This window comes from Emydura macquarii, unplaced genomic scaffold, assembly GCF_026122565.2.
Source record: "Emydura macquarii macquarii isolate MOO-44397 ecotype Brisbane River unplaced genomic scaffold, CSIRO-AGI_Emac_v2 contig_2680, whole genome shotgun sequence".
In the NCBI taxonomy this organism is placed as follows: domain Eukaryota; kingdom Metazoa; phylum Chordata; order Testudines; family Chelidae; genus Emydura; species Emydura macquarii.
In genome coordinates, this window is record NW_027132817.1 from 3,850,649 (window position 1) to 3,864,151 (window position 13,503).

General features: G+C 40.4%; 1 protein-coding gene across 2 annotated transcripts in view; it reads right to left on the bottom strand.

Moving 5' to 3' along the window:
• The window catches only part of KHDRBS2 (KH RNA binding domain containing, signal transduction associated 2), a 542,753-nt gene extending 534,090 nt beyond the window's left edge, over window positions 1-8,663 (bottom strand). For both annotated transcript variants that reach the window (XM_067565543.1, XM_067565544.1), the window contains exon 1: window positions 8,347-8,663. In XM_067565543.1, coding sequence (XP_067421644.1) covers window positions 8,347-8,437 — 91 coding nt within the window. In that variant the 5' untranslated portion in view covers window positions 8,438-8,663. The remainder of the gene's footprint in view (window positions 1-8,346) is intronic.
• Between the last annotated feature and the right edge of the window lie 4,840 nt (window positions 8,664-13,503).

The window sequence follows — 13,503 nt, forward strand, 5'->3', positions numbered from 1 at the left end:
ATTTGGTACAGCAAATCCTATGATCCAGTATATGTAGGCTATGTGTTGCCTAAAGGGAGAAAGAATGCACAACTCAAGAAACTGGTATTTCTTTTGGGCAGTGCTGGTCCTTCCCCCAACAAGCACAAGAGTCTCTGTAACTGCAGAGCCATAACCTGGTATCTGGAGACCAATCATACTACAAAGTGGTCGGTCTGTTTCCAAACATAATGCAGATTTTAAATGTCTGGGAGATGAATAGTTAATCTAGGTTTTTTACTCTGCTGCCTGGCTGTTCTCTTTTCTTTTTGTGCTGACTGCTGACTGTCAATTTCCTAAGTTCCTTAAAAAAACAAGAACAAAAAAATCAACCAACAAAAAACCCAAAACAATCCTACATCAAGATTGGAAGGAGAAGAAATGGAAGGTCTCTGCAATCGCTCCAAATGTAAATGTACCAAAGAGATTCACAGAATGGAAGAAATATTCTCAAACAATCCCCACAACAAATGAAAGTCGTCTTCTTTTTCTTCTTCTTCTTCTTCTTTCAATGGAAACACACTCATTCCTAAAACCAGCCAGCACTCATGATGCTGAGGCTGCCCAGACAAACCTCTGGCACAGAAAATGCCACTGCCTTCCCTATTTAAATAGTGAGGGCCAGATATTTATACCCTTATTCAAGCTCAGTTGTGCCTCATTTTTTGAGTAATCCAACTGATTTCAAAGAGAACTATTCACAAAATTAAGCACTGCTCAGTTTAAGGGTATTGGAATCTAGCCTTAGTATTATACCTACATTTTCCCCTCTTTGTAAAGACAATTTACTGTGTTTCAAAGTACACATTTTCTAAGATCAGAGATCAAATGGTTCTAAACTGCTTCTGACCTTGAAAGGAAAAGGTTATTTTTGGTCAATTTTTTTTTAAGCGCTATAAAAAGTGTCCTAACCACTTTTTCAGAGTCCATATAAACCCTTTTAGAGGCAGCATCACCTGTGTCATTCTTTAAGGGTTTTGGTCTGGTTAGTACTCCCTAAACTGATTTATGTTTAGGGCACTCCTTGCATCGTACAGCAAAAGACAAAAATACTTTCTGAAACTGTTAAACTTCTAAGTATATGATGTTTGGTAATGTTTATCTTGTTTCGAATAGCTAAGTTGTCCAATTGATATATCCCATTTAAAAAATCCCATGTTACAGTATAAAAGTACTTCCCTTTCCTTGTTTATTATTCCAACTATTATATTTAATTTTCTCAGCCAATAGCATAGGATATTTGTACAGGAATTGATTCATAACCCATTAAAGGCTAAGAAAGAAAATCTCCCACTGACTTCAATGGGCTTTGGATCAGGCCAATAATGCCTAGAATACTGCAGCACTTTAGAACTAATAAATAATTATGGTCTATAATTTGCACAACCTCCACTTGTTTCTTTTCATTTAATAAAAACACAAATGTAGATCAATCATGAGCTTAGGCAAAATGTTAAAGACAGACCTAAAATCATTGTTTGCAATGAACCCAAAAAAACTTTAAAAATGTATGCTAAGGAGAATTTGCATGGTTTCCTAAGTCAATCTTCTAATTATTTACTCTCTATTTCCAGGGACAACAAAGTAAATGATGATTAATACAAACTTCCTTCTCTGTCAACTCAGATCTCCTTTCACCTGATGTAAACATCAGCAAAATAACCACAGAGCACAATAGCAGAAAAAGTGACTGTATTAATGTATGAGTGTTCTTTAACATTTATATTGATCTTATTTTAATTTAAAAGTACATTTAAACAGTGTAAACTAATAAACTCTCATTGCTGCTAAGACTGCATATATCATTTGGCTAATAGTTTATGACACACTACTAAAGAAAAATTACAGAAGTGTTTCAGGCCTGACTAGCGTAAATCACAGAATTAACCAATAATCTTTCACATCTTGGATAAGGATATGATCTTCATTTCATTAGACATTACAAAGAAAAGTAATTTATATGCAATGACCTTATTATTGCCTCAAGATTCACACTAGAAATATATATTAATGATCCAAAACCACCTTGTTATATAAAAAACAAATTAATTTCCAGAGGACTAAAAATAAAATATGGTTAGTTGTACAGTAGAGCCAATACATTAATCTAGTAAGAGGCAAAACGCAAATATACCGTACCAATAATGTTGAGGCTGGCTACAGCAATTATTGCAGGCTTGTGTCAGTGATAGCAGTAAGGCTCAAAGAATGAGGAGCCTCAATAACTTTATACTTGTTGACTGGATGGCCCTGGTCCTCCAAGGAGTTCAATGAGAGTGAACACTTGTAGAACTCAATTTATTTGAATGAGGCTTTAGGCAAACGCACAGTCTGCCCTTATGGAACAATTTGCAGGCATGGGGTCTAACCCAAGATTTATACTGGGGACCAGTGTAAACCAGGAACCGCTTTGTGCCAACTGGCAAAAAGCACAGGAGGCATAGAGTTTTACACGCACACCTTGTGTATAGGCATCAAGTATATTCACCCAAGGGTATCATGTAAGGTATCTATACTGGAAATGATGTTCTTAAATCCTTGAAGTTAAAGACAGGTCACCAGGAAGTAACATGTCCCTGACAGGTTCTGTTCAGGTGGGGGATAGCAGATGCTTATGTCTCTCACTGGACATTGTGTATAGTATATCTCACAATCTAAGTATATTTGCATATGGAGCCACTAGCTAAACAAGATGGCAAATTGACAAGAGATCGTGAAATCTACAGGAAGGAACACACAGCAGGAGGCTGTACGGTTTATGAGAAAAGATCAAAATACTTTGTTTTGATATATCTGAGGTTGCAAAGAGACACACAGGATTGTACACCTAGGGGACGAACTGGTAGCATGCTTTATCTCATGAAAAAAAGGATTATAGCTAGGCCTGGCTGAAAAAAACTGGAAGGATGTTGGAGTGAGCTTTATTCTACAAGATATGAAAGTATTTAGTTAAATAGGTTCTAGAACGCAGGTTATGTTTATTTTATATGTAACCATTTTTTTCAATATTTCTACTTGCTATCATTTGACTCTCTCCTCTTTGTTAAATAAACTTCTTGTTTTCACTATAAACATATCTAAGTGCTGTGTGTTAAGCAGAGCAGTGATCTGAGGTGGAACTGATCATCTGGAGTGCACTGCTTCTTTGGGAATAGCAAAACTGTGAGTGTCCAATGGAACAGGGGCTGGACATTCCAGAAAGATGCTTGGAGAGCTGGAACATGCCTATCAATAGCCTGTGGAGAGACAATGGTTAGGCTGAGGGGGCAGTGCTTGTGTCACCCATGGGTGGTGGAGTCACAGCAGACATAGACAAGGCTTCCTCAGACTAAGGGCAGGTGAGAGGGATTTGCATCATAGCCTTGAGCAGCTCTGAGAAGCATCACAGACAGATCCTCATCTAGTGTAAATGGTTGTATCCCCACTGGCCTCAGGGCATCAGTTGAAAATCTGAGGCTAGCTATATTGTCATGACACATAAGACTAGCATTCTACGTATTATATAGAAATTTCCATTGGGGACAGGTCTTTTTGTTTTGACTGGGTTTTGACTTTCCATTGGGTCTTTTTTCCTTTTTGTCTGTGCTAGACGTGTCTTTTACATCACATCTTGCAAGACATTTTCACAATCACACATGCATAGCCCATGCAATTTTTGAGTTATCTGCAGGCAATTTTTATTTGTCTATACTGATGGTCTGATTCGGCGTCCAGTTGCTGACATTTTCTAATAAAAGTAATGATACCACTGTAAGACATACTTTTAAAAAAACCAAAAGGTGTTTTAGTAGATTGTAAGTTGCTATAGGTCACCTACCTTTACATGTCATGAATCACACAAGTATGTTTTCATACATATTCATAGATACTTTCATCATCTTCATGCTTGTTTACACTCATGCAAAAAAATTTAAAAATCCAAATAAATCACATCATGTGCTCACCTAGAGTCTCTGCAGCACCTGTTGCAATGGCATACAAATGGTGCTACTGGCATACAAACAAATATTGTCTATAGAAGGTACAGGGAACAGTTTTTACCATTGTATTGATAAATAAGATATTACTTGTTTAAAACAAGTACTAACTATTCTTATATACTAATGGGGAATATCACATCACTAGAAGCACTTTTATCTTGCTTACCAGTAAAAGAAAGTTAACTAGAAACCCATTTGCAGTGCAATCTGTTAATAGCCATCAAAGAGACTGTTATTATTCTGACTTTTATAATAGGTGGCTGCATAACCCAGTATAATTAATACAGAGAAACTCTCTGAGACATGGATTTTACTGGCTGATAGATCAGAATAAGTGGCCACAATTAGCATAGGTTTCACTGTATTTAAAACTGATTAGATGATATTATTTTAATACATTGTTTGAATTTTGGGAAAATATATTGAATAGACTATAATAGAACTGAATCTTCATATTTCACAAGTTTTTTTCTAATAAAGCATTTGAATAGTTTCCCCATCTTTAATAGTCTGATAATGATTTATAGAGTCCAAGGCCAGAAGGGACCATTGTGATCACATAATTTGATGTCCTGTATCACACAGGGCATAGAATGTCCTTCAAAATAATTCCCAGAGAATACATTTTTACAAAAACATCCAATCTTGATTTTAAATTTGTCAGTGATGGAAAGTCCATTATGGCCCTTGTAAAACTGTTTTCATGGTTAATTATTCTCATTGTTGAAAATGTATACCTTGTTTTGAGTTTAAAATTGTTTAGCTTCAACTTCCAGTCATTGGATTGTGTTTTACATTTCTCTGCTAGAGTGAAGAGCCCATTATTATATACTTGTTCTCCACATAGGTATGGCCAAATACTCTAATTGTTCAAAATGTATGCCCTTTTTCCAGTTTGATACAGGGTCATCTCTACAGGAGCAGCACAATGATCCTAAGGAAGAACTATGTTATGGTAAAAGCACAGGACTGGGCATTAGGACACCTTGGTTCTATTCCAGGCTGTGCTATGTATTTCCTGTGGGATTATGGGCAAGTCACTTAATTGCTCTGCACCAGAGCTCCAAAATTGAGATAATACTTCCTTTGTCTGTTAAGAATGTAAGTTCTTTAATGCAGGGATTATCTCTTACTATGTGTATTGCAGTGCCTATTACAATGGTTGGGGTACAGCAGTGTAATAATAGTGCTCTGTACTTTTGTTGGGTGCTGATTTGCCCTCAATCTTCTGCTAAGTTAAATGGAGATTCAGTGTGCTCAGCGGTGACACTCTCCAGCCCACAGACATTAATGACATATGCATGAACCCCTATCCTATCTACGGAACAAAACATTAAGAGGAAAATATATAGTCACATTTTAAATAAGTTTTGTACAATGAAAAAGATGTATGACGTTCTTCAGAAACGTTTATGAAGAAACAAAATGATCTTTATAATTCAATAAGGTGTCCTACATTGAAACTGTATTTGTGAAGTGTTTGTCTCCTGTATGCCTTTCTAAGGATTCCACAGAAGCTTGTCTACTCTCACATCCAGGTGTTAGCAAGTGACATCAAAAAATCACAGCACTTTCAAGTCAGAGTGAATGTGATAGGCTCTCAACTCTGAAGGGGCTGGGGGGAAGAGAACATTACAGTACTGTGCATTTAATTGAAATCTGTTGCCAATCAAGAGGCATGATAATTAAACAGAGTAGCTAGCTGCTATGAAGATTTTCATATATTATTTTTCAAACAGCAGAAATCCAGAATCTGGGGCCATGTCTCCAATACAGATGTACCATAAAAACTCTGTGGTGTAGGGAACCTTTTAGTGTCATGCAGTGTTGTTCTACCTGTGACACTTCCAAATGAATTTATGTCTGTTGTATACACTTCCCTTCTAAAGGGAAAATCTATGGTACTGTTATTTATAGCCAGTAATAACAGGTACATTTGTTCCTGCTGCTTTAACTAGCTGCTCTCATACTTTAGTGAAGCTGTTTCAATAGTAATTTTACTGAAATGTAAACATCTAAAATACATCTCTAGAAAGATTGACCTATAGTGTTTTGAGGTATCTGGTGTGAATCCTACATTAGCATTCTCTACAGCTTCCAGAGGCAACTTACCTTTGTCTTCTATTTAAATATATATAGGTATACTTAGCCCCAGCTACATTAAAAAGAAACCAGCAAAGTATTAATTTACTCAGTCTCACCAGTTGTCTGAAATGCAATTTTTGCATGAACTGCAAACCCAGAAACAAGATACATTTTTTTTTCTTTATTTGACTCTACTTTGCACACTTTCAATTATGTATTTCATGTGTTCTCTCACACATGCTCTTTCGGTAGATACCTCCCCCTGCTGGGAAAAGTTCAAATTGCAGGGTGCAAGAAATACGCCCCTTTGAGCAATAAGGAATTTAGGTTCATCCTCTGCAAATTAATATTCCAGCAGTATAAATTACTCTGATTATCACTTCAGCAACAATATAGATATTATAAGTATATTAAATGTGTGCCATTATTCATGCTGGACTTCCCATTATCAGACAGAACATTCTATGAAAATCTAGATTCAGTAACTTTATCCTAATAAATAAACCATGTATTTAAGAAAGACAATATGAAGGCTGCTGACCCATGAATTGCTTTAAGTGCTAACAAAAAGTTTTGAATTATTATGATTTTGCTTAAAAATATATGGAACTTCAGAAAATTATTCACTTTATTTAGATTTTAGGGTAGTTTACATTTGTGAATATTTGAATGATCTCATTACAGGTTTCATTTCAGATTTGGATACAGAAATATGCTTTATTGTTACTACTTCTCTTTTACACTGGTACCCAATCCAGACAATATTTTAAAGAATCAACAATATACACAAGAAAAAAGCAACAGAAAGCATGAGGAGAGTTTAACTGATTGTACTACTTCTGTACTTCAAGTCCTGTACAATATGGCCTGTATTCAAGAACTAACTACATAGTGTAGTAAGGAAGATAAAGTTTGTAAAGACTTCCTAATCAAGTAATTTAGCTGTCTCAAATTGTGCAATATGTAATTATATCACAAGCACTGATTGATATACTGAAGAACAAATTTGTACCAAGACAATACTTTAGATCACTGCACAAACCAAAAAGAAATGCATCAAGTCCTTAAAGAAATGATGTCATGAAATTGATATGTCATATCCAGTGAATATCCAAAACAGAAAACTCAACTGACAAAATAGTGCATTAAGGATATAGGAGTGGATTTAGTTGTTATCATATAAACAGAAACATGGTACTTAAACACCGAAAACATGATCTAATGAGTTTAATGAGAATCTAGCATCTGTCTTTGTGTAAATAAAATCAGGAACCATGACCATGGAAGCCCTACCTAAGGAACCTACCCAATTACAATAGCTTATTTGCACAATGAAATAAATCATTTTAATGAAAAATCATGAAAAGACAGGCATTTCCAGTACTGAAATATAAAATATACACATCTACTATATACAAATACGATGCTTATATTTGCTAAATTCGTTGTATAAGTTACTCCATACAGTGGCTAGCAGGAGCTATTCCTAAACAAGCTTGAAAAACTATTGCTAACAGAGCCAGGGGGATAATCTGTGTCTCCCTGTATAAAAAAACGTTCTCTGTCTTACTACAACAAACATATAAAACACAATCCATACTTTGCAAAGCAACTGATCGTTGATTATTTTCAAGTACGGTAAACACTAGAGAGGGAATAACGTCTTCCATAGTGTTTCATCCTCAGCGTTTTATATATATATATATATATATATATATATATATATATATATATATATAATACTGATTTCCTCTTTGGTGTTCAATATTTCTACAGAAACCTGTGAGTGACTAGCTTAAAGGGCAACTCTGTATACTTGAGAGATGCTGCAGAAATACAGACTAAAGCTCCTGTACACACTCTCTCTCAGTGGCAATGTGCTGATCACAATTTACTTAACCCCCTTTCCCATCTTTCCCACTTCAGAAGTGGGCATTTCTGTGAACGCTGCACTTTCTCGCTCAAGCCACTGCCTGCGATGGCTAAGCCGATTAGTCATTCCTCATACCTACAAGCAGGTCTCAAGAATCTCTCTTGGCATCTCTCGCATGGGAGAGGTTTGGACCCTCCAAAAAACAAAAACAAAAAGGGGTGGCGGAAGAGGGAAACATCTGCATGCCTAGGGCGCGGAATGCCTTGGCTGAGTCCAAGCCGAGGCGCAGGATGCTGGCTGCCTGGCCATCGCAGCACACGTCCCCCGGCTAAGAACCCAGCACGGCAGCGTTGGAGGGAAGAAGACACGCCAGGAGGAGCGAAGTCTTACCTTCAGCCAGGAGGCGCATTGCATGAACAAAGGACGGGTCCAGGCTGTCCTTCTCTGCCATCAGCTCGGGCAAATATTTCTCCTGCTCCATGGTATCGCGGCTGGGGCTGCTGCTCCGCACTTGGGACCGTCCGCCTGCCCTAGGTGCTGCTCGGCTGCAGTGGCGTGGCCGGCTGCTGTCGCTGGGGCTAATTCCCTCCGCCGCTCTGGGCACCTGGGGGTCTCCGCGCTCCGCCGGCTCCGAGCTGGCCCGAACTCCAGTGGAGGTGCCCTGTCCTGCGCTGCCCCCGCGCCGCCACCGCCTACCCGACCCCGCGCGCGCCTCGGCCCCTGCCACTGAGCTACAGCCCGCTCCCCGCGGCCTTAACTAGAGAGGCGGGAAGAAGGGGGCCCCCCCCCGCCTCCCCACCCCGCTCATTGGTGGCTGCGCGCTGGAGGGCGGAGACCCGCAAGGCGGCGGGGAGATGCTGCTGGCTCCCCCGCCCGGCTCGCCCGCTGACTGGCGGGGCACCGACAGCGAGCAGGCGGGCGGGGCGCGCAGGCTCGGCTCTCTGGCCGAGGTGCTGAAGCAGCCCGGGAGAGGACGGAGCAGCCTGGGCCAGGCGCTCAGGCGGCAGCAGCCTGAAGCCGGCCGAGGGGCGAGGCTGGGGTAGGAGCGAGTCGCCCTGCGGCTCCCACGCCCCCGCAGCCCGGCATAGGACCATCCCCAGTTGAAGCCTCTGCCCTCGGCGGGGCGCCTCTGCTCCGTGACCCCCTGGGAGCGGCGAGAGGATTGGATGCCAGCAGCAGCAGAGCTCCCGGCCCGGCCCGCTCCGCTCCCGCTATTCACACGCGGGAGGGAAGGGGGATGCACCGAGCCACAGGAGCGGCGGGGAAGTTGCCCCCAGCCGCCCTCCTCCTCCTCCTCCTCTCCCAGGAACTTTTCGCAGGCGCCCAGGAGACGCTGAACCCGGCCCGCCTGGAGCCCGGGGCAAGGGGAGGGCGCAGCGCTCTCTCAGCCGGCGGCCTGGGGTCGCTCTAACCTGGGCGCGAGCAGCGCCCCTAAGACTGAGGCGGCCGCGTGAAGGGGGCGAAGACGCGCTTCTGAGCGCAGCAGGCTCAGGAGACACCCCGCGGCGCCGAGGAGAAGGCGAGGGCGACGCTGCGCTGCGAGCGGCACCTCCCGCCCCCTTTGCTATCGTGCGATTCAAGGGGCCGCAGCAGGAGGCAACACGACTGATTTTACTTCCACTGGAGCTGAACTTGAAGTGAACAGTGGCTAGAGGTTAAAGTTGTTCAGGGGCCCCCAACAACAAAACAGTTTAACCTTCAATAACGTTTGATTTTAAGAGTAAGATGGAGCAAGATTCCCGGGGCTTGAGCTCGGGTGAAACGGGAAGAAACAAACCACATTTTCTCAACAATCCTGTAGCTTCTTTTGCTCAGTTTCTAGGTGTTACCCTCTCTGCTTTCGACTTAAAATATGTATTCTAATTGCATCATTCAAGTGCCCAAACGCCGAGTAGACAGTGATCCTCTTGTGGAGTGTGAGAGAGAAAGAGGCAACAAATGTAAAACTATGGCCTGTAGTGGACTAGCAGCATATCCCAAAGGGTCCTGGAGCCACCATAACAACCACGACAGAGAAACTTGAGCTATGATGGCCTCAATACCGTGATTCAGATGCAAACAGTTTCCCTGTAGTGTGTTCATAGTTGAGGGATTACACCTCTTCACAAGAATATATTCAAAATGTCTCTCGGCCTCATGTGTTATTGTTTCAAGTTTCTCCTGAAATATTTGAAATTATAAAACACCGATTCCCACCCCGTCCAAACCCACACCGAGTTTGATTTCAAAACACTTGCGAAACAGTTCATTCGCTAATAATAGGACTGTGCTGGCAGAGGTGAGTGATCCAATCTGACTATTTCAGATTGAAAAAAAAAGGAGGGGGGAAGAGAAGATGAGTTTTTCTCTTTTAAATAATAATAATAAAAAAAAATCTTAGGACTAACTTGTGATCCCCTTGCTTCTCTTGGTGAATAGTTACCCAAAAGAATATTCCTTAATTAGCTTATAGACTTTAGGACAGTGCTGAATTGGTGGCAGGGCTTGCCAAGGCTGAGCACTGCCACCTCTAGGTTTGGCAGTTCGTAGCCCTAGCACCCCTGGGCTTGCTGTATCTATTCAAATCAGTAAAAAAACAAAACAAATTGCTTGAGCTCCCCCACCTTTTTCCTTACAAATTAAGCAGTACTTAAGGAAGACAGCATTACAGGGTTAATACTTGATTAAGATTGCCATGCATCATGTATAGCTATAAGGACTTAAAAGGCTTAAACCTGTCCTACTGAGAGATCATCTCCTCGTGCTCCTCTGCCACCTCTACCTTCATTGGAAAAGCTCAAGCTGGATTCTTCTGCTTCAAGAAAGAAAGAGGGCTGGTAGTAGGGCTGGAAGTCAACATTAACCTAAGTCCTCTCCACTCTGAAACAGCCCTGGTCTTTTGGTCTTCAGGGCACACTGCAGAGCTGTCCTAGGTGATGGGCTGCTGCAGAGGGTAAATTTTGTTGGGAATTTGTTCTGTGATGTAGAGGAGGTGTGTTCTGCTGGCTGCTCAATTTTACTAGTTTCATATAATTTATAGAAAGGCACCCAGAGTCTTGATGAAATTACCCTTTGAACTTTTATACCACTTAAAATAAAATAAAATGTATGCGTGTGTGCATGATTAAGGAACTTGTGCAGTAGAAAGGGCCATACTCATTAAACACTGGTGTTGGTGTAGGGAATACAGAATAATGATATATGAGCATCTCTGTACAGCAAAGTGGCCAGGGGTAAGATGTTCTAGTCTCATTAAGGCACTTAAGAGCCTAAGTCACATTGACTTTCAATGATAATTAGGCTGCTAAGTCACTTAAGGGCTTCTGAAAATTTTAAATCTCATTTAAAAAAATATTTCATGAAAATCTGTCAGACATGAAATACAGATTTGAGATGACATTTTAATCATGAGGTGTGCCTGCTTTGCTATTTGGGAGTTTTGGATGTTTGCTATATCCACTAAAAATCAAAACTATATTTTACATTTATTTGGTTTGATGTTTCAGATTAAGCAAAGTATTTCTGTGTTATATTTTATTAATAAGTCTAATAAAGAAGCAGATCACAATACACCAGGCTCTAAAAGATGAGCAATGATAGTTAAATACTTTGAAAACCAGTGCATGGATGTATCATCTTGTTACATTCTTGTATTGATAAAAGAGTATGTTACAAAGCACCACCCTTACTGGTGAAAGTTTTATAGGCAATCAGAAGTGGCAAAAATGTAAAAGAATCTTATTAAATAATAAAAAGTGTCCATTTGTCCTCATGGGTTTTGGGTGGGGCTGAGTGGGTCAGTATTAAATTATACACTCAGATATGTAAAAAAGGGTTTTTTTTACTTGTAGTTTAATATCAAGAAACTGTATAAAAGAGGAATCATTTGAAGGGTTACGGCTAGAGATAGACATTCTCCACTTACTCTTAGCAAGTAACATTACTCCAAAGTAAAACTGATGACTCTGATCGATCCTTGGCACACCTAGCCCTTTATTCAGTTTCCTGCCCCAGTACAGCAATCTTGAACTCAAAGGGCATTGTAGGTGTTTGTATGTAGGAATATCTCCTAAGCTTCTGGTTACATATTTTAAAAATTATAATTCAAATCCCTGAAGTTGGCTGAGAATATGCAGTAGCACGAGCTACTTAATTAGATTGTCTTAAGAAATTAAGAACAAATTTTCCTTAATGACCTCCATTTCCAGGTGTCAGATTTTAGGGCCAAAATGTACACCCATTTATGTATCTGAAAAAAGGTACTTTTCTTGAGTATTTGCTCTATATAGGGGCTTATCTGTCTAACTGCAGACAAGTTGCTTGCCTGAGTAGTCACATTGAAGCTTGTCTCTCTCACCACCAGAAGTTGGTTCAATGAAAGATATTACCTCACACATCCTGTCTGTCTAGTCACTTCATCTAAATAGTAATATTGACTTTGACTAGATTTACTCACAGGCATGTTGGCAGGATTGGACCCTTAGACATGTAAGAACAGTTGCTGGGTATTCATCACCTGCAACTCCTATTGACCCTAGTATTTTTCCTGGGCTGCTGAGCTGACTATGGATTGGGAGAGGAAAGGGGAAGACCTTGGTCTGTTCCATCAGACTCTTCAGTCCCTTTTCCATTCTTTTTCAAGATTCCAAGGCCAGAAAGCATTGTTATGATCATCTAGTCTGATGATATATATAACTTCCCAAAAATAATCCCTAGGTCATATATTTTAGAAAAACATCCAATCTTAATTCAAAAATTGTTGGTGATGGAGAGTTCACAATGACCCTTGCAAAATTGTTCTGATGGTTAAGTATTCTCACTTTTAAAAATTTACACCTTGTTTCCAGTCTGAATTTGTCTAGCTTCAAATTTCAGCCATTGGATCATGTCCTACCTTTCTCTGCTAGATTGAAGAGCCCAATATTAAATATTTGTTCTCCATGTAGATCCTTATAGACTGTGATCAAGTCGCCTTTTATCCTTCTCATTGTTAAGATACCTTGAGCTCCATTAGTCTGTTTATCACTATAAAGCATGTTTTCTATCCTTCAGCCATTCTTGTGGCTCTTCTTGGAACCCTCCCCAGTTTATCAATATCCCTTTTGAATTGTGGGCACCAGAACTGGATATGGCCATACCAGTTCCAAATACAAAGGTAAAATGACCTCTCTGCTTGCATTCAAAATTCCCCTATTTATGCATCCCAGGATTGCATTAACTCTTTTGTCCACAATGTTGCACTGGGAGCTCATATTCAGCAGATTATCCATCATGACCCTACATCTTTTTCAGAGTCACTGCTTCCCAGGAAGTAAGTATCCTGTAAGTATCCTCCATTTTTTGTTCCTAGATATGGGATCATTTGCAGTACAAAGGGGAGTGGGGCAGCAATACAGGTAGAAGCTAGGTAGTTTGCCAATCCTCCCACCTCTAACTTGATTCCTCACTTGTGGCTAATATAATCCCTCTGGGCCTGGAGCAGCTCTCTAGGTTTATATAGGGCCTGATCCAAAGCCCATTGAACTCTATGGAAAACACCAATTGATTTTGGTGGACTTTAGATGTGGT